General features: G+C 41.1%; 1 protein-coding gene across 1 annotated transcript; it reads right to left on the bottom strand.

Moving 5' to 3' along the window:
* Positions 1-7,336: 7,336 nt before the first annotated feature.
* On the bottom strand, positions 7,337-23,351 carry LOC311124846 (uncharacterized protein). The gene is made up of 2 exons (XM_084198949.1): positions 22,829-23,351; positions 7,337-11,466 (listed from the first exon to the last, which is right to left on the bottom strand). The coding sequence occupies exons 1-2, from the start codon at positions 23,166-23,168 to the stop codon at positions 10,544-10,546; spliced, it is 1,263 nt and encodes a 420-aa protein (XP_084055075.1). The 5' UTR covers positions 23,169-23,351; the 3' UTR covers positions 7,337-10,543.
* Between the last annotated feature and the right edge of the window lie 353 nt (positions 23,352-23,704).

Below are 23,704 nucleotides of genomic sequence, written 5' to 3'. Positions count from 1 at the left end.
TTGGTTGAATTAGTTGATTGATTGATTGGATTAGTAATTGATTGATTGATTTGATTGATTAGTTGATTGATTGGATTAGTTGATTGGTTGATTGATTGGATTAGTTGATTTGTTGATTGATTGGATTAATTGATTGATTGATTGATTTCATTGATTAGTTGATTGATTGGATTAGTTGGTTGATTGATTGATTGATTGGATTGATTGATTGTTTGATTGATTTAGTTACTTGATTGATTTATTGAAATAAATTGGTTGATTGATTGATTGATTTAATTGGTTAATTGATTGATTGGATTAATTGATTAATTATTTTTTTATTTAAAAAAAAAGAAGGAAAAAAAAGGAGGGAAACAAGAGGGAAACACATAACATAGTCGTTACAATGGGGAAAAAGGACATCAAAACTACAAAAGCAATTACTCCTCTTCATGTAGTACAGAATAGTAATCCTCTAGTTAATGGTATAGCAAAATTATCTGAAAAATGGAATAAACGTTGGCCTGACATTGAACAACCATGGCCAGTGGAAGGGACTCTTAACCCAGACGTCATCAAGATAATGCAAGTGCTTGTATCCACGTATAAGGCAGATCAAAAGAAGGGGAAGACAGGAAAATTACGCAAAGAAAAAAGACAAAGAGAGCTGGGTGTTCTTAAGCTGTTTGAAAATGAAGGACAAAAACTGATAAAAGATACAAAAGATAAGAGAGACAGAGGTACAGAGAAAATGGCCAAAAAGGTGAAGGTGACAGAAAAACTAATTGCAGAAGTCAATACACCTTTCTCATATATGGATTCAGCAAAAACACCCCCACCTTATGAGAAAGAAGCCAAGTTTAAGGACGTTTATCCTCAGCTTCCAGTGATCATTCAGGAGGGTGACTATTGCATCAGAGATGAAGATGAACAAATAATAGAGAGAGGACAAGCAGAAACGACCATAAAGATGAATCCAAACTCCAAAAGCAGGAACAAAACGAGATGTCGGAAACTAAGGGTAGAGTGAGGTCAAGGAGGATGGAACTTGATGATGACGATGATGATGATGATGATGATCAGAGTGATTCAGAAGAGATCATGGGTGGATATGACCCTGTCATCAGACAGAGGTTGGCCAGAGCGGAAAGAAGGGGTGATGGAAGTTGGAAGAAGAAGAATACAAGTGATTCGAGTGCTGGTGAAAATGAAGATGGAGACAACGATGAAGATTTGGAGACTAAAGGTGCTTCATATTCAAGAGGATTTTATCCTCCAATGACTAACACAGAAGAAATAGAAAGAGATATAGACCGATGCGTATCATTCCTGTATAAGGCCAATAATTTAGAAGAAGTAAAAGAACTGGAAGAACAACTCAAGAAGCTGAAGACGAAGGAAAAGAAGCTGCTGAGAAAAGAATCCCAAGAATCTGAGAAGAAATATACATTGAGGCCAAGGAAAGATGGCACTAGTAAGAAAATTATGCCGGTGATCATTCGAGGACAAAACCTAGAATATAAGCCTTTGCAGAACACCGATATGTCAGATATACTTGAGAAGCTGCCTACTCTTCAAGATGGAGCATATCCTTGGATTTCAAAGTTGGAAGAAATTACGGTGGGAACACAGTCTGCCATAGGAGACATTAAGAGACTTTTGGCTAATCTCCTTGGGATTCCAGGCATGGAAGAAATTTTTCAGAGAGCTGGACTTCATAGATATGTGGGAACTGCTGTGAATGATCCTGAATTGTTGGCTGCAAGCAGGAATCGGCTGTGGAGAGCACTGAGAGATACGTTTCCAACAAATGTGCATCCTGACAACATTCTGATTGACCCACTAGGACAACAAGAAAATCCGAGAGCCTACGTGTCAAGAGTTCATCAAGTGTGGAGAAATATTACCGGAAATGATCCAGATGTGAGTCAAATTGAGCAGTCAATCTTGAGAGCCAAACTACAGATGGGACTGCCCTCACCGGTAAGGAGCAAACTGGCAGAAGTGGTTGGACTTGGGAGCATGACAAAAGGTGTCTATACAGATCATATAGCCCATCAAGTGGATCTGTACCGGAAAAAGGAACACAACCAGAAAGAACAGGACCAAGAAACTCTCAGAAAACTCAATCAAATACAACTGGTGGAGAAGAAGAAGGAGAAGAGAAGCATTGGTTATGCAGAATCAGTGTGAACCAAATCAACAATCACTGCTACAGTTTCAACTGAACAAGGTCAAATGCAATTATACCAGCCACAACAAGTGGTATAAATTGTTTCATATCCATAGATAGTTTCTGGAAAGAAAGAACTTCAGAGGAAGATACAGGAGCAAGTGAAGATCACCTGTCCTCCAGGTGAACCCCTATAGGAGAAAGGAGCAAGGACTCTAGAGGTGCCTAGAAGATCCGAAAGGAGGTTTCAGCTGGTAGCACCAGTTAGGGAAAAAGATCCAACAATTGAAGTGAAAATAAACAATGGACTATGGGAAGTGATGATGGATAGCAGAAAGGCTTTTATCTGTGTTCAGCCTGAAGAGGTTACACATCTCACGATGTCAAATCAATTAATTATGAGAAGGACTTGGAGGAGTGAAGATCAGCGATTTCTGAAAATGATGATTTTGGCTCAAGGACAAGGAGAGTCATAAGCTGTACGGAAGACAAATGAATCTGTTTGAAGTGTGAAGATGAATTGAGAATCTATGGAAGAAGAGATGTTGAAAAAAGTTCAAGAATGTTTGAGATATCAAAGTAGGACTGATATTGGATTTGTGAAATCAGCTCAATTGAGGTGAAAGTTGAGGAGGCAGACCTCCTTGGAAGAATCAGTATCCATTGAAAGATGAAGCAATCCAAGGGATTGAACCAGAAATTGAAGGACTTTCGAAAGCAAGTGTTTTGAAGACAATGAAAGAAAAAACATCCTTAGAGTAGCAATCAATTATTGTTTTGAAGAAATCATGATGATTTAGGAAGCTATGGGTTAGCTTATGTTGTAAATGGGAGTTTAGGATAAAGATCACAAAGGAGTAGAATTTTTGGGAACCATCTTTTTTTTAATAGATTGACTATGTCATAGGTAGGTGCACAATCTGTCTGAAAAATAATGTGTGACTGTTATTCTTGGTTACATTCATATACCAAGAGGTTCATAAGATGTTCAACTAAGCTAAAATATGCTCAGTCAGGTGCAAAGTTGTTGTGTAAAGAAGTCATAAGCAGGTGGGAATTTCCTGACTTAATATCCTCAGAAAATGGGAAAGAGTTTTGTGAATAAATCAGTGAAATGGTTTTTGAAAAAATTTGAGAAAAATAAATAATAATAATAATATGCCATTTAGCAGACGCTTTTATCCAAAGCGACTTACAGTCGTGTGTGCATACATTTTTGTGAATGGGTTGGAAAAATAAAAATTGGAAAAAGTCAGACTAAAATGTTATGAAAACTAGGGTTGAAATAATTCTAGGAAATTTGGAATATCTGATTGTGGGATGATTATATTATTGTGATGAATCAAAGGGGGGAAATGGATTGTGATTCATTTTATATCTAATTTTATATATCATTTTTAGTTGATATTGATGTTTTAATTTGCATGTGTTGTTTTGCAAAAGATACTGTTTGGTATTTTCTTTTCTTCCAGAAGCATATGGGGGAATATGTAGAGGGACTCAAATACTCAAACATGGACAATATGAATGGACTGGAGGAAGTGGAACAAGGAAGGAGTGGAAATGTTCCGATTCCATCATCGACGTCGCATTGAAAGTCGACACTGTGGAGGAGATGAAGTGTAGTGGACTACATTCCAGTGTTATATTCTTTCTGTATTAATTTTTGAAGAATTATGTTTTCTGTTGTTGGGTACATGTGGGGACCTCAGATGTTTTTGTTTATTTCGTTGAAGTTTAGGGATATGGGGTCTAGGCAAGGACAGAGAGAATCCACAGGAGGGTCCGATGGGTCGACCAGCCTGAATGTGGACATTTTGATTGTATTTTGTTTGCTGGGGTTTTCATATGTATTCAATTGCATCATAGCTTAAAATGTATTAATAAAGATGTATAAATTGATCTGGAGTACTTAGGTGGTCACCTAGGGCAGAGGGGCCGTGAGAGAATTTTCCTGTCTTGACTGACTGATGGATATTTGGAATGAAAGCTGCCAGACAGGTTTTTCGCTCTTACACTCCATAACAATTTATTTACACTCCATAACAATTTATTTACACTCCATAACAATTTATTTACACTCCATAACAATTTATTTACATTCCATAATAATGTATTTACACTACATACAAAAATGTGTCTATATAGACATGTGTTTACTCTCCATAAATTTTGGTTTATTGTTAAAGTTACTCAAGAACAAGAATTGTTATTTGTCATAATCCTATTCTTTTTGTTTTCGAGACTTAATTAGTCTCGAAGGGGGGAAATATGTAGTGTCTTAGAGTCTGTGATAGTGCTGACCTTTGCAAAAAGTGTGTTAGAGGAAACTTGGCTCTAGGATTTTGCTGATGTTGCAAAATGGTGTAACAGATGAACGTTGCTCTACTTTGCTGAAACATCTGGAAAGCATTACTAAAGTTCATGGAAAAAGTATAGGGGAGAGATGTGGAAAAGGCCAGGGATTGGTTTTTAGAATCACACCATATTACGTCATAAATGATATAAAACCATGTCTTGAACAATAGGAGAAAGGAATAGCGAATTACAGAATTTGGCTCTTGCTGTTCTTAAGATATCTGCAGGTATCTGTAAATTCGATGCTGATAACCCTTTGTTATAATAAACCTTTATAAACAAAGTACAGTGTCGGCGGACTCCTTATCATCACAGCATGGACCAGCAAAGGTGTGTCTTTTAGACACTACACTAGTGAATGTTCTTCACGTCATCAACTTATCAATATTATTAGAACAACGTCATCACATTTTCATACATCCCATCATAGTATGGAACGACCATTTCATGTTGACCAAAGTGTCATATATTCAACTTCTCAGATGCATTCAGATTCAGTTTTCAAATTCAGTTCTCTAAATTCAGAGTCAAAACCAGAGACAACATCCTGGTACTTTACCAACAAGGAAAGGTAGAAGAGAGCAGATAGAATCAAACGCTGTCCGTGTTAAACAGGTTTCTGGCAGTTTCTGAAGCCAATGTGGCATGTTGAATTTAAAATGGATTAAATTGAGATGTCGTTTCACTGGCCTACGCACAATACCCCATGATGTCAATGTGGATCTATGTTTTTATACATTTTTACAAATTAATTACAAATGAAAAGCTGAAATGTCTCCGAGTCAATAAGAATTCAACCCCTTTGTTATGGCAAGCCTAAATAAGTTCAGGAGTAAAAAATGTAAGTAAAAAATGTAATGTGTGCACTTGTATGTGAATGTTTTGTTGTCATTATTTAACCAGCCATTTAAATGAATTAACTAAATATTTGAAATGAGATAATTGAATAAGACAAAGTATATAGAGAATAAATAAAGTCCCAGAACTGTCAATAACTTTATACTTATTGCTTAGGTTCTGCTCATTACTGTGTTGTCCGGTTAGAACACCACGTTGAGATCCATTACTGTGTTGTCCGGTTAGAACACCACATTGAGGCCCATTACTGTGTTGTCCGGTTAGAACACCAGGTTGAGGCCCATTACTGTGTTGTCCGGTTAGAACACCACGTTGAGGCCCATTACTGTGTTGTCCGGTTAGAACACCATGTTACATTTACATTTACATTTTAGTCATTTAGCAGACGCTCTTATCCAGAGCGACTTACAGTTTAGTGAATACATATTTTTATTTTATTTTATACTGGCCCCCCGTGGGAATCGAACCCACAACCCTGGCGTTGCAAACGCCATGCTCTATCAACTGAGCTACATCCCTGCCGGCCATTCCCTCCCCTACCCTGGACGACGCTGGGCCAATTGTGCGCCGCCCATGAGTCTCCCGGTCGCGGCCGGCTGCGACAGAGCCTGGATTCGAACCAGGATCTAGTGGCACAGTTAGCACTGCGATGCAGTGCCTTAGACCACTGCGCCACTCAGGAGATACATGTTGATATGTTGAGGCCCATTACTGTGTTGTCCGGTTAGAACACCACGTTGAGGCCCATTACTGTGTTGTCCGGTTAGAACACCATGTTGAGGCCCATTACTGTGTTGTCCGGTTAGAACACCATGTTGAGGCCCATTACTGTGTTGTCCGGTTAGAACACCATGTTGAGGCCCATTACTGTGTTGTCCGGTTAGAACACCACGTTGAGGCCCATTACTGTGTTGTCCGGTTAGAACACCATGTTGAGGCCCATTACTGTTTTTTGCATCTTCAAAGTGGTAGGCATGTTGTGTAAATCAAATGATACAACCCCCCCCCCCAAATCAATTTTAATTCCAGGTTGTAAGGCAACAAAATAGGAAAAATGCCAAGGGGGGTGAATACTTTCACAAGCCACTGTATAATTTATTCTTACTTTTGTTAAGTTCAGTCACAAAATGTCTAAATTGACAGTATGTATAATCAACCAATCAGCTGAGCAGCCCAACTTGTCTAAATTGACAGTATGTATAAATCAACCAATCAGCTGAGCAGCCTGACTTGTCTAAATTGACAGTATAACAACCAATCAGCTGAGCAGCCCGACTTGTCTAAATTGACAGTATGTATAAATCAACCAATCAGCTGAGCAGCCCGACTTGTTTGCCCCCTCTTTTGCTTATTCATTTTATTTTATAAGTCAATTAAAGACAAATTCCTATTTACAATGACGGCCTACATTGAACCATACATTTGTTCAATTCATCATCAATCTAGGGGGCTCTAACAGTTTTCACAGTTAACGTCTTAACAGCTGCTTGTCAACAATTGGCAAGAATAGTTTTAAAATTCTTCCAGTGCTGCATCTGGATTCACTTCCTTATACACATCAGACCAACATACAGTACCAGTCAAAAGTTTGGACACACCTACTCATTCAACGGTTTCTTTATTTTTACTATTTTTTTTACATTGTAGAATAATAGTGAAGACATCAAAACTATGAAATAACACTTATGGAATCATGTAGTAACCAACAAAAAAAAAGTGTTAAACAAATCAAAATATAGTTTATATTTGAGATTCTTCAAAGTAGCCACCCTTTGCCTTGATGACAGCTTTGCACACTCTTGGCATTCTCTCAACCAATTACTGGGCAGCTTATCAGAGAACAGTCAATCAGGCACTTGTGAGTGTCAGTTGGGGTGTGTGTGTGTGTGTGTGTGTGTGTGTGTGTGTGTGTGTGTGTGTGTGTGTGTGTGTGTGTGATGTTGAGCTGAAGCTACTGACCCCGGGAAGTTTATGGAATTGTTTTATTTCGTATTTCCATGAAACTTTACAGTATGAAAATGTATCCACTCACCATAAGAGCGTCTGCTAAATGACTAAAAAACAATGTAAATGGATTAAGACCTACAAAGACAAGTAACCGTTGATTGATTAGTGAAGATTTTTAATGAGTGAGAATAAACTTATAAAAAAAAAAAACATAACTTCTGCTACAGAATTGCATTGAACCTTTTCACACGCGAGTTCCAAATAACTCTAACGGTCGCCCCAGGTGATGTCAGAATGCACTCACTGTTCCAGAATGTGATTGTTACGCAACAGGACAGTTAACACGCGCTGCCTGCTAATTATCTATAGGATTCATTGTTTCAACTTGTCAATTTCAAATCATTTTCTAACAAGTTGTATTTTCTAAACAGCAGTTTGAATTGAGGCGTGTTCCAGCCTCCTCTAATTCACATAGAAGAAGCACATTTCAGTTTCGCAGACGATTTATGTTTGATGCTTTACTGAGCCGGACAAACTTCCCTCTTCGAGGAGAGCCCTTCCCCATTTTTTTCCCGCACACATTTGAGACATTCTTGCACAAACTGGCACATTTTCTGGCTGGCGCTCGCATTAGCTCCATTCCGATTATTGCATAGATTGCAATGGACACCTATGATATGTGTAAAATAGTTTTTTTGGAAGGTTGTACTGATTATAATGAGCTAATGCTAAGCTATTTGCCAGCTATGTGTGGCGCCATGTTTGTTGACATTATACAATACATTCTGGGTGTCACGTAAACGTCTGTCAGACCAAAGATGTTATAATGAGGTGAAGGAATGGTTCACTCGTCTTTCGGGTAAACTTCCGGAAGTGAATGAAGGGAAGTGAATGATCGTAGACGACACACCCCCTTCAACATGCATACTGCAAACAGACCAAACTCATCATCTTGTCTTCTCTTATTAAATCGGATTACTTTCGATTTCTAGAAAGTGTTTTACTCAATTATTTTGATCAATGTTGAGCTCACCCGTGATGTGATGAATTATAAATAGTAATTGCTATTAGCTCATTCATATTGCGATTTCTGTCAGCTGAGAGTTATTTAAATATGACCGCTTGCGTTACGTCAATCTTTCCTCAGTTAGCGCTAGGACTAATGTAGCCTACACTTTCCGGTTTGGATGATTGTGTTATGCTGTCGCTATTTCTGTGAATGTCTGAACATTTGCATCCAAAAAAAAATAAACAGGTCACATTCAGGACATAACTTTGTAAGGACTGTGTTTGTACGAAATGTTTCTGTGAAAAAAACAGTGTGGCTAGCTCAAATTATGACTGTTGCGTCAATCGAAACTGGACGTTCTAAATAAGCGTTCCAATCACACCGGTTTGAGCGTACGCTGCAGGGACCACTGTAGAATGATCACACCTGTTTGTTGGTACGTGTGAAAAGGTTAAGCCAATTTCTTATTAATTCAGTCAAACAAACAGATAGTATCAAAATAAGCATCTAGCTCTATAATGCTCCTCCTACATGTAACGATACATAGATGTATGTATATAATGAACGTTCACTAATGGCGTTCCACATTTTATTTATATTCAGAAAACTCATTAGGAATTTGGGGCACCACGGAAGAAGTTGTTTAACGAGTTACCATCTCCCGAATTAAACTCTTAGAAGATATATGTTATATATATATCGATAAGTCACTTATTAAATAATTACCTCTTGTCAGTCTCATTCTGAACTTCGCATAAACCTTGAACCTGCAAGAACCCTAACCTTATTGATGAATCAGCAATACACAAATTGGCTTAATTATTATATATAACTAACTAAATAACAACAAAATACAAACACACACAGGTTGTTGATTACTAACGTAATACAATGAAAACAGGTCCCTGGTGGACTGGACTAACAATAGCATGAATGCTTGGGTAGGAGGAGGGTCAGAGTGGAAGGGGGAGAGACAGAGATTCAAACTATCGTGGTTACTATGGAAACTACGCTACACGGAAATACAAACGCTTAAAACCCCCACTAAAAGCTAATTTGTATTAGAAATGCAACATGTATTTACGTGTAGCTGTCCTCGATAGTTGAGTTGATGACTCTGGTTTGCCCACCAGAGATCCAAATGTCCTTGGTAGAGTTTCTGGTCGTAGTGGTGGTTAGAATGGTTACTTCAGATGTACCAGCGGTTGTCTGAGAGGGATTGTCCTTCCCAACTCGTGTCTTTTAGTGAAAGTTCTCTCTGCAGACCGAGATGATAAGGTCTAGTGCATTGTCACCTTCTTCACCTCGTGTAGAGGTTGAGAGTTTCAGAGTTTCTCCATTTCAAACGTGTGGATTAACGACTCACGTTTCCTGGTCTTTCTGGTCTTAACCATTTTGTAACGTGTAGCTTCAGCTTCACGCTTCCTGGTCTGGTAGAAATTCAACCGTTTGCAACAGACGGTTTATACCGTAGTATGCTTGGTCTTCCTTTGGTAATGGAGTTGTAGTTTTAAACCATTTTGTATCGTTTAGCTCACGCGTCACGTCTGCTGGTCTAATGTTAATTTTTTTATGCACTCGGGGTAAAAGGTGCGTTCCATCATGTTTGTGCTCATCTGGGCGTGGCCACTGACTGGGAACAAATCTATTTGGAAAACAATCATCTCATCTAATGATAAAATCACATTGTTATCTTCACTAAAGTATTATTATACTTAATAATTTGTTTTATACAACAATTAGATGCAAACCTCATAACTGTGAAGTGTAGTTATGTTGTTTCACCATCTTTAATGACATCACAACATAGTAACGAATTTGACATGATTGTTCTTTAAGTCCCCACCGACCATTACCCACATTATTTTAAGTAGGAATATTGTTTAATTATCCACTTTTGGATGTTGGAGTCTTGGTGGGAAGACTTCCTGTGTCTCACATGGAAATTCCCTCTCCCAATACTGCATGGCATGGAAAAGAAAGTTTCTGCAAGGAATTTACGACCGGTCATAAAACTGGCCCCCAGGAAAGGGGGTGTTCAAACCTTTGCCTAGCCGGCATCTTTGATCCTCAGCCCATGAGGGCAAGTCATGACAACAGAATATTAACTTATAAAAGGGAGATTTTCACTAGGCAATTACTTTAAAAATAACATTATTAACCTGTTCCCAAGCTTTTAAAATAACGGTTCTGTTCCAGAACAGTAGAGATCACTTTCGTTACCGGTTCTGTTCCTCAAATGTTTTGTTATTTTCTGGTTTTAGGTTCTGTTCCCTGAACCGGTTCCAACTCCTGTTCCTGACTGGGCGCATTGGAAATACTGTGTGTATTCTCTCATGCCTTTTCAGGTTCCCTAACCGTGTAAAATCCTTTCCACACAGACAGCAATGGTAAGATGTCTCCCCTGTGTGTGTCCTTTCATGCTCCTTCAGGTTCCCTAACTGTGTAAAGCTCTTTCCACACTGGGAGCATTGGAAAGGCTTCTCTCCTCTGTGTGTTTTTTCATGCATATTCAGGTTCCCTAACAGGGCAAAACCTTTTCCACAATGGGAGCATTGGAAAGGTTTCTCTCCTGTGTGTATTCTTTTATGTTCCTTCAGATGCCCTAACCTTGTAAAACCCTTTCCACACTGGGAACATTGGAAAGGTTTCTCTCCTGTGTGTATTCTTTTATGTACTTTTAGGCTCCCTAACTTGGTAAAATCCTTTCCACACAGCGAGCAAAAGTAAGAGTTCTCCCCTGTGTGTGTCCTTTCATGCTCCTTCAGGTTCCCTAACTTGGTAAAACCCTTTCCACACTGGGAGCATTGTAAGGGGTTTTCTCCTGTGTGTGTTCTCTCATGCTTTTTCAGGTTCCCTAACCGTGTAAAACCCTTTCCACACTGGGAACATTGGAAAGGCTTCTCTCCTGTGTGTATTCTCTCATGCCTTTTCAGGGTCCCTAACTGGGTAAAACTCTTTCCACACTGGGAGCATTGGAAAGGCTTCTCTCCTGTGTGTATTTTCTCATGCTTTTTCAGCTTACATAACCACTTAAAACTCTTGTTACACTGGGAGCAGGAGTGTGGTCTCGCTGGTTTGGGCGTCTCTAGGTCTTGTTCCCCTGATGGACCCTTTCCACTGTCAGAGTCTGGTCTCTCTCCTGCCAAAGACAAACAGAGTATTTGGTTAAACAGAGAGACCTAAATGAAATCTCCATATGATAAAAACAGTCTTCTTATGACGTTTAATCCAGACTTGCTGGAACCAATTGCAAAATACACGGACAATTAAAATATTGATAGGGAAACTAGTTGCTGAGGAAGTGGCTGTTGTTCTGGATGGTGATAGGTTGTGCTGGTATTGTAGTCTGTTTTTGATTTGATTTGGTCTTGTAAATGTTATGTGCAGGGCTCCCTTGTGAAAGAGACCCTGGTCTCAATGGTGACTCCCTGTTTAAATAAAAGGTTAAAAGAAAAGTCCCTCATAAGGCTTTCTGCAAGGTTTTGTCTATATCTTACCTATCATAGGAATATCCTTTTCCGACTCAAATAGGATTTCCTCAAGACTGCTCCGATGTCCAAAATATTTCAAATCGACATTTTCCTGATATCAAACCTTTAATGTTGCATGTATTTGAAAATATCTACATTGGTCAGTCCAAAGTTGCTTTTTAATTCTGTCATGGAAATAAATGTATTTCCTATTACCAAGTCATTTACGGTTTTCTATGCCTTTAGTTTTCCATGTGGACCAAATGTATCAGTAAATTCTAAAAAGCCTCCCAAGGATTGTTCCTTAGGGGTGTGTTTTTAGGGAGTGATATTATTTATTGTAGAATACGTTTCATTTTCTTTCATTTTCTTCCATATTGTTATAGTGTTCTTAACTATTAAAGGTTGTTAAAGTTCTTAGCTTGATCTTTTGAAAATAAACTAGCCTTGGGTGGTGAGTTGATCCAATTCCAAGTCTGGGAGGTTAAAACCCCCCTCAGACTGAGGAAGATGTAAAACTTTCCCTTTTTAATTCTATGACTTTTATTTGCCCATATAAAGTCTGTTATGCCCGAGTATACTTTTTTAAAAGAATGTCTTCGGTGGGGTAATTGGTATATGGGGTATTACAGAGAATAAATATACAAACTTTGGGAGCCATGCCATTCTGAAGAGGTTTATTCCACCTGTAAGATTTATGGAATATTGTTCAATTGAATTAGATCTGCTTTCATATTGTTGAGTAATGGAATAAAGTTATCTTTATTTATTTGTTGTTTGTTGTCATTTACTAAGCATCCTAAGTATTTAATATTTTTGTGGTCCTCTTAAAGGACTGCTGTAGCTCATTAGTTATTATTGCCATTCTGAAAATATTTTTAGCAAGTGGGGCATTGAGTTTTCAATATTGGTCAGGTATATCAGGAAATCGTCAGCAAATAAGTTTAGTTTATATTCATGTTTACCAATACTGATACCTGTTACGTTTGGGGTCCTGTCTAATTCTTTCTGCAAGCGGTTCAATTGCCAGTTCAAACAGGAGAGGGGAGAGAGGACATCCCTGTCTTGTGCCCCTTTCTAAAGCTATTTAACCAGATAATGTATTATTTGCGTATATTTTTTGCTTCAGGACATTTATAGAATATTTTTTATAAAATGTATTATTTCAGCTAGAAAGTTGAAAGCTACCCAACGTTTTGAATAGAAAAGGCCTTTCAAGACGGTCGAAAGCCTTTTTGGGATCAACAGCCATTATTGATACATCTATATTTAGTTTTTTAGCGTATTGTATTAAACTGAAACATGTTCTTGTATTTGTTTGTAAGTGTCTTTTTTAAAATTATAAACTCTGTTTGGTTGATATGTATCAAGAGTGGTAAGACTTTCGCCATTCTATTATTTATGAGCTTTGTTGTTATTTTATTGTCACAATTTATTAAACCTGTAACTCTCCAGATTTTCCCGATATAACTGAAATAACAGTTTGATACATGGAACTAGGAAGTACTGACTTGAAACTAGGAAGTACTGACTTGGAACTAGGAAGTATTGACTTGGAACCAGGAAGTACTGAGTTGAGTGACGTGTTGTCATCTGTTTAAATAGGGGGGCAACTTTGTTCAAAAATGTTAAATAGAATTCTATGAATTCTAGAATTCTATTCTATTCTTATTCTAAACTGTCCATTCCTGGTGCTTTTCTCTTTGCGAATGTGTTAACAGTGTCTAATATTTATTTTTGCGTGATCTCTATTTATATTGATAATGTTTTTGTCTGCTGATAATTGCTTAAGGGTTTTTGAGTATAAGAAGGATCAGTCCAACTGTTGTTTAATTCTGATTTATATAGATTTTCATAAAAGCAAAAAAAATTGTTATTGTTGTTAACCGCTTTGTTTCTAACGCATTTGTATTTTTATCTTATGAAATTATAACTGGTTAGGTGTGTATTCGTTTTGTGAGGGCTGCGAGATGTTTACCAGGTTTATTTTCCATTAAGTATACTGAACAAAAATATAAACGCAACATGCAACTATTTTAAAGATTTGACTGAGTTACTGTTCATATGAGAAAATCAGTCAATTGAAATAAATAAATTAGGCCCTAAGCTATGGATTTCACATGACTAGGAATACAGATATGCATCACCTTAACAAAAAATGGGCCTCACAATCTCCAAATGTTTTTGTAGTTGTTTGTTTTTGTAACCCTTCTTCCTCCCCAATTTCGTGACATCCAATTACATTATTACTCCCGTTACAGTCTTGTCCCATCGCTGCAACTCCCGTACGGACTCGGGAGAGGCGAAGGTCGAGAGCCATGTGTCCTCCGAAACACGACCCTGCCAAGCCGCACTCCTTCTTGACACACTGCTTGCTTAATCCGGAAGCCAGCTGCACCAATGTGTCGGAGGAAACACTGTACAACTGGCGACACGAGTCAGCGTGCATGCGCCGGCCCGCTACAAGGGGTCGATAGAGCGCGATGGGACAAGGACATCCCGGCCGGAGCGGGTTGAGAGGTCCACATTACTAAGGATCTATCATGGTCCACACACACCCACACAGTTGTGATAAGGGCACAACAGTACCTCTTCTCCCTCAGTAGGCTGAAAAGATTTGGCATGGGTCCTCAGATCCTCAAAAAATTATACAACTGCACCATCGAGACCATCCTGACTGGTTGCATCACCGCCTGGTATGGCAACTGCTTGGCATCCGACCGCAAGGCGCTACAGAGGGTAGTGCGTCCGGCCCAGTACATCACTGGGGCCGAGCTTCCTGTCATCCAGGACCTCTATACCAGGCGGTGTCAGAGGAAGGCCCTCAAAATTGTCAAAGACTCCAGCCACCCTAGTCATAGACTGTTCTCTCTGCTACCGCAAGGCAAGCAGTACTGACGCACCCAGTCTGTAACCCAAAGGACCCTGAACAGCTTCTACCCCCAAGCCATAAAACTGCTAAATTGTTAAAATAGTGAACCAAATAGCTACCTGGACTATCTGCATTGACCCTTTTTGCACTCACTTTCTTTTTCGACTCATCACATACGCTGCTGCTACTGTTTATAATCTGTCACTTTATCCCTAGTTATATGTACATACCTACCCCAATGACCTCGTACCCCTGCACATGGACTCGGTACTGCTACCCAGATTATATAGCCAAGTTATCGTTACTCGTTGTGTATCTATTATTACTTTTATTATTACGTGATTTACCTTGCTATTATTTCTCCATGTTCTTTCTCTGCATTGTTGGGAACGGTCCGGTCTGTAAGTAAGTATTTCACTGTTAGTCCAGACTTAAAATCTGATTTGAAACATTTCATCCCAGGTAAGACATTTACTTGCAGTCCATTTAACTTCAATCATTACTTGTAGTTGTATAGTCCGTTTTAGAGATGGGCATTTGACCTTTTTTTTGACTGTTCGAGTACTCACATAAAAAATGTTGAGTACTCGAATGAAATGAAAAGCTATTTAAAAAAAAAAAAAAATTAGAATAAGGGCGACGCTGGAAATTGTTTTGCGCATTTATCTATATGCCAACAGTGAGCAACAACGCCTAATTTATCATAACCATTACAGATAACGAATCCTAATTGCTAAATTGCCTCATATATATATTCAGTCAATAAAAAAACAAGTGCCATTTAAGATTCATTTATTGAAACTGTAATATCAACTGGTTATATTATATAATGGAACACAATCTTCAGAAAGGCTGTGCAATGGCATAGCCTTGTTTTGTTAATTTAGCAGACAAGATGCAGATCTTATTTCTCGAGCCCTTATCACAGTAAAGACACACATTTTATAGAAAGAAATACATGTAACAGATAACAGAATAAAATAGAACAGAACCGTTATTCTTAAAGAGTGATAATTTGAAATGGGGCTCAATTTGGCAAGTTGAAAGACACATTTTTCAGGGTTACAAACCAAAAGTCATAAACCCTGCTCGTTTCTACAATTTCTCTTGTTAAAAACAGATTTTAAACCTAACCCTTACCACTCTATTAACCTTACCCCTAAACTTAAATTGACCAAAAAGCAACAAAACAAACAAATCATTAATTTTAAATATATAGCCAATGTTGACTTTATGGCTGTGGGAGGGAATTCTGGGAGCAGAACTGTGTGATGGAGGGAGGGAGGGAATTCTGGGAGCAGAACTGTGTGATGGAGGGAGGGAGGGAATTCTGGGAGCAGAACTGTGTGATGGAGGGAAAGAGGGAATTCTGGGAGCAGAACTGTGTGATGCACGGCTTGGTTTATTTTATGTTGTGTCCCGCAAATGCAGATGTACAAATGGAACACTAGAGTCAAAGCAAATTAACGTTGTCTTCAAGACAACGTTTCAACCAAATGTGACTCGTTTCAGGGCAACGAGGCATATGTCGCGCGTCACTACTTCACAGGAGAGGCATTTGAACATAAAAAAAATATATATATATATAAGTTTCTCTGGTATGTGTTTGGGTGAAATTTATAGGTATGTGTTTGGGTGAAATTAAAAATTTTGTTTTATTCTATAAACTACCGACAACATTTCTCCCAAATTCCAAATAAAAATATTGTCAGTTAGAGCATTTATTTGCAGAAAATGACAACTGGTCAAAATAACAAAAAAAGATTCAGTGTTGTCAGACCTCGAATAATGCAAAGAAAAACACTGCCCCCAGGGCTCAGTTCTAGGCCCTCTCCTATTCTCGCTATACACCAAGTCACTTGGCTCTGTCATATCCTCACATGGCCTCTCCTATCATTGCTACGCTGACGATACACAACTAATCTTCTCCTTTCCCCCTTCTGATAACCAGGTGGCGAATCGCATCTCTGCATGTCTGGCAGACATAGCAGTATGGATGACGGATCACCACCTCAAGCTGAACCTTGGCAAGACGGAGCTGCTCTTCCTCCCGGGGAAGGACTGCCCGTTCCATGATCTCGCCATCACGGTTGACAACTCCGTTGTGTCCTCCTCCCAGAGTGCGAAGAGCCTTGGCGTGACCCTGGACAACACCCTGTCGTTCTCCGCTAACATCAAGGCGGTGACCCGATCCTGTAGGTTCATGCTCTACAACATTCGGAGAGTACGACCCTGCCTTACACAGGAAGCAGCACAGGTCCTAATCCAGACACTTGTCATCTCCCGCCTGGATTACATTTACATTTACATTTTAGTCATTTAGCAGACGCTCTTATCCAGAGCGACTTACAGGAGCAATTAGGGTTAAGTGCCTTGCTCAAGGGCACATTTACGTCATTTAGCAGACGCTCCCATCCAGAGCGACTCACAAATTGGTGCATTCACCCCATAGCCAGTGGGATAACCACTTTACAACTACTGCAACTCGCTGTTGGCTGGGCTCCCTGCCTGTGCCATTAAACCCCTACAACTCATCCAGAATGCCGCAGCCCGTCTGGTGTTCAACCTTCCCAAGTTCTCTCACGTCACCCCGCTCCTCCGCACACTCCACTGGCTTCCAGTTGAAGCTCGCATCTGTTACAAGACCATGGTGCTTGCCTATGGAGCTGTGAGGGGAACGACACCTCCGTACCTTCAGGCTCTGATCAGTCCGTACACCCAAACGAGGGCATTGCGTTCATCCACCTCTGGCCTGCTGGCTCCCCTTCCTCTGCGGAAGCATAGTTCCCGCTCAGCCCAGTCAAAACTGTTCGCTGCTCTGGCACCCCAATGATGGAACAAGCTCCCTCACGACACCAGGACAGCGGAGTCACTCACCACCTTCCGGAGACATTTGAAATCCCACCTCTTTAAGGAATACCTGGGATAGGATAAAGTAATCATTCTACCCCCCCCCCCCCCCCCCCCACACACAAAAAAAAATAATTGTAAAGTGGTTATCCCACTGGCTATAGGGTGAATGCACCAATTTGTAAGTCGCTCTGGATAAGAGCGTCTGCTAAATGACGTAAATGTAAATGTTAAATAAGTGAATGTTCATTTTTAAACAACACAATACTAATGTTTTAACTAAGGAAGAGTTCAGAAATCAATATTTGGTGAAATAACCCTGATTTTCAATCACAGCTTTCATGCGTCTTGGCATGCTCTCCACCAGTCTTTCACATTGATGTTGGGTGATTTTATGCCACTCCTGGCGCAAAAATTCAAGCAGCTCGGCTTTGTTTGATGGCTTGTGACCATCCATCTTCCTCTTGATCACATTCCAGAAGTTTTCAATGGGGTTCAGGTCTTGAGATTGGGCTGGCCATGACAGGGTCTTGATCTGGTGGTCCTCCATCCACACCTTGATTGACCTGGCTGTGTGGCATGGCGCCTTGTCCTGCTGGAAAAACCAATCCTCAGAGTTGGGGAACAATGTCAGAGAAAAAGGAAGCAAGTTTTCTTCCAGGACAACATTGTACGTGGCTTAATTCATGCGTCCTTCACAAAGAAAAATCAGCCCGTTTCCAGCCTTGCTGAAACACCCCCAGATCATCACCGATCCTCCACCAAATTTCACAGTGGGTGCAAGACACTGTTGCTTGTAGGCCTCTCCAGGTCTCCGTCTAACCATTAGACGACCAGGTGTTGGGCAAAGCTGAAAATTGGACTCAGAGAAGATTACCTTACTCCAGTCCTCTACGGTCCAATCCTAATGGTCTTTTGCAAACCTCAGCCTGGCTTTTCTTTTCTTTTCATTGATGAAGGGCTTTTTTATAGCTTTGCACGACTTCAGCCCTGCTTCTAGGAGCCTGTTTCGAACCGTCCTCGTCGTGCACTTCACCCCAGCTGCCGTTTGCCATTATTTTTGTAGGTCACTTGATGTCATCCTACGGTTCTTGAGTGACATTCGAATGAGTTGGCGGTCATCCCGGTCAGTAGAGTGTCGTTTTCGCCCTCTGCCGGTCTGTAGCTTTGTTGTCCCCAATGTCTGCTGCTTGACCTTGTTCTTATGAACCGCCGTCTTTGAAATTTTAAGGATGGAAGCAACCTGACGCTCACTGTATCCCTCTGCCAGTAAAGCCAGAATTGAACCCTTCTTTTCCTCACTCAAAAATGTGGCATGGTCAATAGTTATTTTTTGATTAATATTACTTTTGAGGTACTATTAGCACTGTTTTTGTCATCCAGCTGATTCTATTGCAAGAGGATAGTGATAACCACAGCAGTGGTTTTTATACTTTTCCTCGTTAAATAAGATTTGGTTAATGTGATCACCTAATCAGTACCTAATTCAGTAGAATGATGTGTGCCTGTGTCAGCTTTATGAATTGGAACTATTTTGTCAATTTTCAGTTCATAGGGCACAATAGATCAGCCCTTAGTTGTGTGTTATTCACAATAATCCACAGGTTGTCATGCCTTATTGCTTCAATAACCTGTGGCCAGTTTCTATAGAACATTTAATCCAGATCAAAATGATCCCTGTCTTGATTCTGTCCTCTTCATCATTTGAAATCAGACATGAGTTGGTTGTAATAATATAAGTTATATGATGTGGTACCATAGATATTTCAATCACATCAGTCTGTCTTACTTTAACTAAGTGGTCCTCTGTAGCTCAGCTGGTAGAGCACGGCGCTTGTAACGCCAAGGTAGTGGGTTCGATCCCCGGGACCACCCATACACAAAAATGTATGCACGCACGACTGTAAGTCGCTTTGGATAAAAGCGTCTGCTAAAATGGCATATTATTATTATTATTATTATTATAACTAAAAACCATATAACAATTTTTGTTAATGATGTAAAGCTTCAAATCATGTTTTTTTAAATAATAATGTTTTGCTTTCATGGGATGTGGAAGTATAGAGACTGATCAAAGCACTACAGAAATACTATTTTTTTACATTGTAGAATAATAGTGAAGACATCAAAACTATGACATAACACATATGGAATCATGTACTAACCAAAAAAGTGTTAAACAAATCAAAAAATATTTTATATTTGATTATCTTCAAATTGCCACCCTTTGCCTTGATGACAGCTTTGCACACTCTTGGCCAAACTTTTGACTGGTAGTGTATATATTCAGAAATGTTTAAGGGAGATTCCAGTGTTAAGTATATAATTTCAGTGTCCCGGATTTACATTTACTATGTTACGTCTAGTCTATGAGACCAGGATGTAAAACGAGGTAGTTGTGATCAATATGATGAACCCGTTTTCACAACATTTACATTTACTATGTTACGTCTAGTCTATGAGACCAGGCTGTAAAACGAGGTAGTTGTGATCAATATGATGAACCCGTTTTCACAACATTTACGAACCTGGTGATATAAAACAGCGTGAACCTAATAATGACAATCGACTTACTCATGAGAAAATGTAGCAAACTGTTAGCGTTTTCATTTGACTTAGCAAGAGTAGAACCACATCGACTTCAATTCATTGTAGCAATATACCTGAGAACACAGCGTGTAAGTCAGTCAGTCCTCTCAAGTCAGATTGAGACGTTCACTTGTAGTCATGGCAATCGATCTTCTTTCCATCAATAAATGCAAAAGGACCGCTGAAAGACGCTCTCTTCCCCTCTTCTCTAGCCGTTCTTTTTTGTTTTAAGGGAAGGGGTTCCATCCTCCCAGGTCGATGGCCTGGTGGGGGATCGTTTAGGGCCAAAGTATTGGGATGGCCTGGTGGGGGATTGTTTAGGGCCAAAGTATTGGGATGGCCTGGTGGGGGATCGTTTAGGGCCAAAGTAGTGGGATGGCCTGGTGTAGGATCGTTTAGGGCCAAAGTATTGGGATGGCCTGGTGTAGGATCGTTTAGGGCCAAAGTATTGGGATGGCCTGGTGGGGGATCGTTTAGGGCCAAAGTATTGGGATGGCCTGGTGGGGGATCGTTTAGGGCCAAAGTAGTGGGATGGCCTGGTGTAGGATCGTTTAGGGCCAAAGTATTGGGATGGCCTGGTGTAGGATCGTTTAGGGCCAAAGTATTGGGATGGCCTGGTGTAGGATCGTTTAGGACCAAAGTATTGGGATGGCCTGGTGTAGGATCGTTTAGGACCAAAGTATTGGGATGGCCTGGTGGGGGATCGTTTAGGACCAAAGTATTGGGATGGCCTGGTGTAGGATCGTTTAGGGCCAAAGTATTGGGATGGCCTGGTGTAGGATCGTTTAGGGCCAAAGTATTGGGATGGCCTGGTGTAGGATCGTTTAGGACCAAAGTAGTGGGATGGCCTGGTGGGGGATCGTTTCGGACCAAAGTATTGGGATGGCCTGGTGTAGGATCGTTTAGGGCCAAAGTATTGGGATGGCCTGGTGTAGGATCGTTTAGGACCAAAGTATTGGGATGGCCTGGTGTAGGATCGTTTAGGGCCAAAGTAGTGGGATGGCCTGGTGTAGGATCGTTTAGGGCCAAAGTATTGGGATGGCCTGGTGGGGGATCGTTTAGGACCAAAGTATTGGGATGGCCTGGTGGGGGATCGTTTAGGACCAAAGTAGTGGGATGGCCTGGTGGGGGATCGTTTAGGGCCAAAGTATTGGGACGGCCTGGTGTAGGATCGTTTAGGGCCAAAGTATTGGGATGGCCTGGTTTAGGATCGTTTAGGACCAAAATATTGGGATGGCCTGGTGGGGGATAGTTTAGGACCAAAGTATTGGGATGGCCTGGTGTAGGATCGTTTAGGACCAAAGTATTGGGATGGCCTGGTGTAGGATCGTTTAGGGCCAAAGTATTGGGATGGCCTGGTGGGTTTTTAGTGTATAGGTGCAGGGTTAGATGGTGGTGCAATTTAAGGCATGGAGAGGCAGCCTTTAGTTACTATGCCCCCAGCCTCTGGGGCATGGAGAGGCAGCCTTTAGTTACTATGCCCCCAGCCTCTGGGGCATGGAGAGGCAGCCTTTAGTTACTATGCCCCCAGCCTCTGGGGCATGGAGAGGCAGCCTTTAGTTACTATGCCCCCAGCCTCTGGGGCATGGAGAGGCAGCCTTTAGTTACTATGCCCCCAGCCTCTGGGGCATGGAGAGGCAGCCTTTAGTTACTATGCCTCCAGCCTCTGGGGCATGGAGAGGCAGCCTTTAGTTACTATGCCCCCAGCCTCTGGGGCATGGAGAGGCAGCCTTTAGTTACTATGCCCCCAGCCTCTGGGGCATGGAGAGGCAGCCTTTAGTTACTATGCCCCCAGCCTCTGGGGCATGGAGAGGCAGCCTTTAGTTACTATGCCCCCAGCCTCTGGGGCATGGAGAGGCAGCCTTTAGTTACTATGCCGCCCAGCCTCTGGGGCATGGAGAGGCAGCCTTTAGTTACTATGCCCCCAGCCTCTGGGGCATGGAGAGGCAGCCTTTAGTTACTATGCCCCCAGCCTCTGGGGCATGGAGAGGCAGCCTTTAGTTACTATGCCCCCAGCCTCTGGGGCATGGAGAGGCAGCCTTTAGTTACTATGCCCCCAGCCTCTGGGGCATGGAGAGGCAGCCTTTAGTTACTATGCCCCCAGCCTCTGGGGCATGGAGAGGCAGCCTTTAGTTACTATGCCCCCAGCCTCTGGGGCATGGAGAGGCAGCCTTTAGTTACTATGCCCCCAGCCTCTGGGGCATGGAGAGGCAGCCTTTAGCTACTATGCCCCCAGCCTCTGGGGCATGGAGAGGCAGCCTTTAGTTACTATGCCCCCAGCCTCTGGGGGATGGAGAGGCAGCCTTTAGTTACTATGCCCCCAGCCTCTGGGGCATGGAGAGGCAGCCTTTAGTTACTATGCCCCCAGCCTCTGGGGCATGGAGAGGCAGCCTTTAGTTACTATGCCCCCAGCCTCTGGGGCATGGAGAGGCAGCCTTTAGTTACTATGCCCCCAGCCTCTGGGGCATGGAGAGGCAGCCTTTAGTTACTATGCCCCCAGCCTCTGGAATAGCCAGAGAACCTGAGGGGGGCCGAAACTGTGGACATTTTTAAAATAGCTCTTAAAAACACACCTTTTTAGCTTGTCTGAAATGTGCTGTATAAATAAAGCTTGATTTTATTTTATTTGATAGTGGGAGTGTGACTCCGTTACCCCCACGACCTTGTCCTTTAGTTCAACAACTGCAGTGTTGTGCTTCTGTTTTTAAGACAGGACTTACTGGTGTTAATCAGATCTCCAATCTCCTCCTCTTCTTCCAATATGACAGTTATCTCTCCCTCCTCCTTCACTCCAAGAACGGTATCCTCCTCTTCCTTCACTGTAACAGCCTCATCTTCCTTCACTGTAACTTCCTCCTCTTCCTTCACTGTAACTTCCTCCTCTTCCTTCACTGTAACTTCCTCCTCTTCCTTCACTGTAACTTCCTCCCCTTCTTTCTTTGCTGTGACATCCTCCTCTTCCTTCTCCTCTTTCACGACAACGTTCAGCCACAGACCCTCTTTCTCCGTCCAGCAGACCTCCTCTTCTTTAGCAGGAGGAGAGTAGCTTAGTGAGCTCATGGTCGGGGATGTTAGCTAGCTAGGCTAGTGCTAACTTAACCAGCCAGCTAGCTGACCAATAACAACAACAACGTAAATATGAAATTAAATGGGATAACTAACTAGACGACAGAAGTGGGTTTAAAACACAGTGGCTAATATACACGAAAGCGTCAAAAGATCTTCAATGTTTCGGCCATCAAGCTACCGAGGTGGCTGACCATTGTCATTGAACTATAAAATAACATGACTGGGTTGTCACTTGTTACCACAGCCACAAAGCTAACATTGGCTATCGTAAAAATTCATGAAAACAAACATTTCCTTTTTTGTCTTCATTTAAGGTCAGGGTTAGGCATAAGGTTAGCATGCGGTTAAGGTTAGATTTTAAGTCCGATTTTAAGAACAGACGTTGTAGAAATAGGCGGGGTTTAGCCATAATTATGACTTTGTGACTGTGGTAACTAGTGACGACAGACTAGCTGTTGTTGTTGAAAGAAGCGTCCAGTTCACTTCCACGTCACACTCTGGCAGACTTGCCTGAAAGACCCACAGCG

The sequence above is a fragment of the Coregonus lavaretus genome, assembly GCF_964263955.1.
Source record: "Coregonus lavaretus genome assembly, contig: HAP1_SCAFFOLD_106, whole genome shotgun sequence".
In the NCBI taxonomy this organism is placed as follows: domain Eukaryota; kingdom Metazoa; phylum Chordata; class Actinopteri; order Salmoniformes; family Salmonidae; genus Coregonus; species Coregonus lavaretus.
This window is presented reverse-complemented; position numbering and strand designations above follow the sequence as displayed.

Excerpts from the sequence above, each read along its gene's own strand:
- LOC311124846 (XM_084198949.1), bottom strand. The coding sequence starts at position 23,168 with ATGAGCTCACTAAGCTACTCTCCTCCTGCTAAAGAAGAGGAGGTCTGC. Across the intron at positions 11,467-22,828 it reads TGGAGATCTGATTAACACCA|GAGAGAGACCAGACTCTGAC; the intron begins GTAAGTCCTGTC and ends TGTCTTTGGCAG.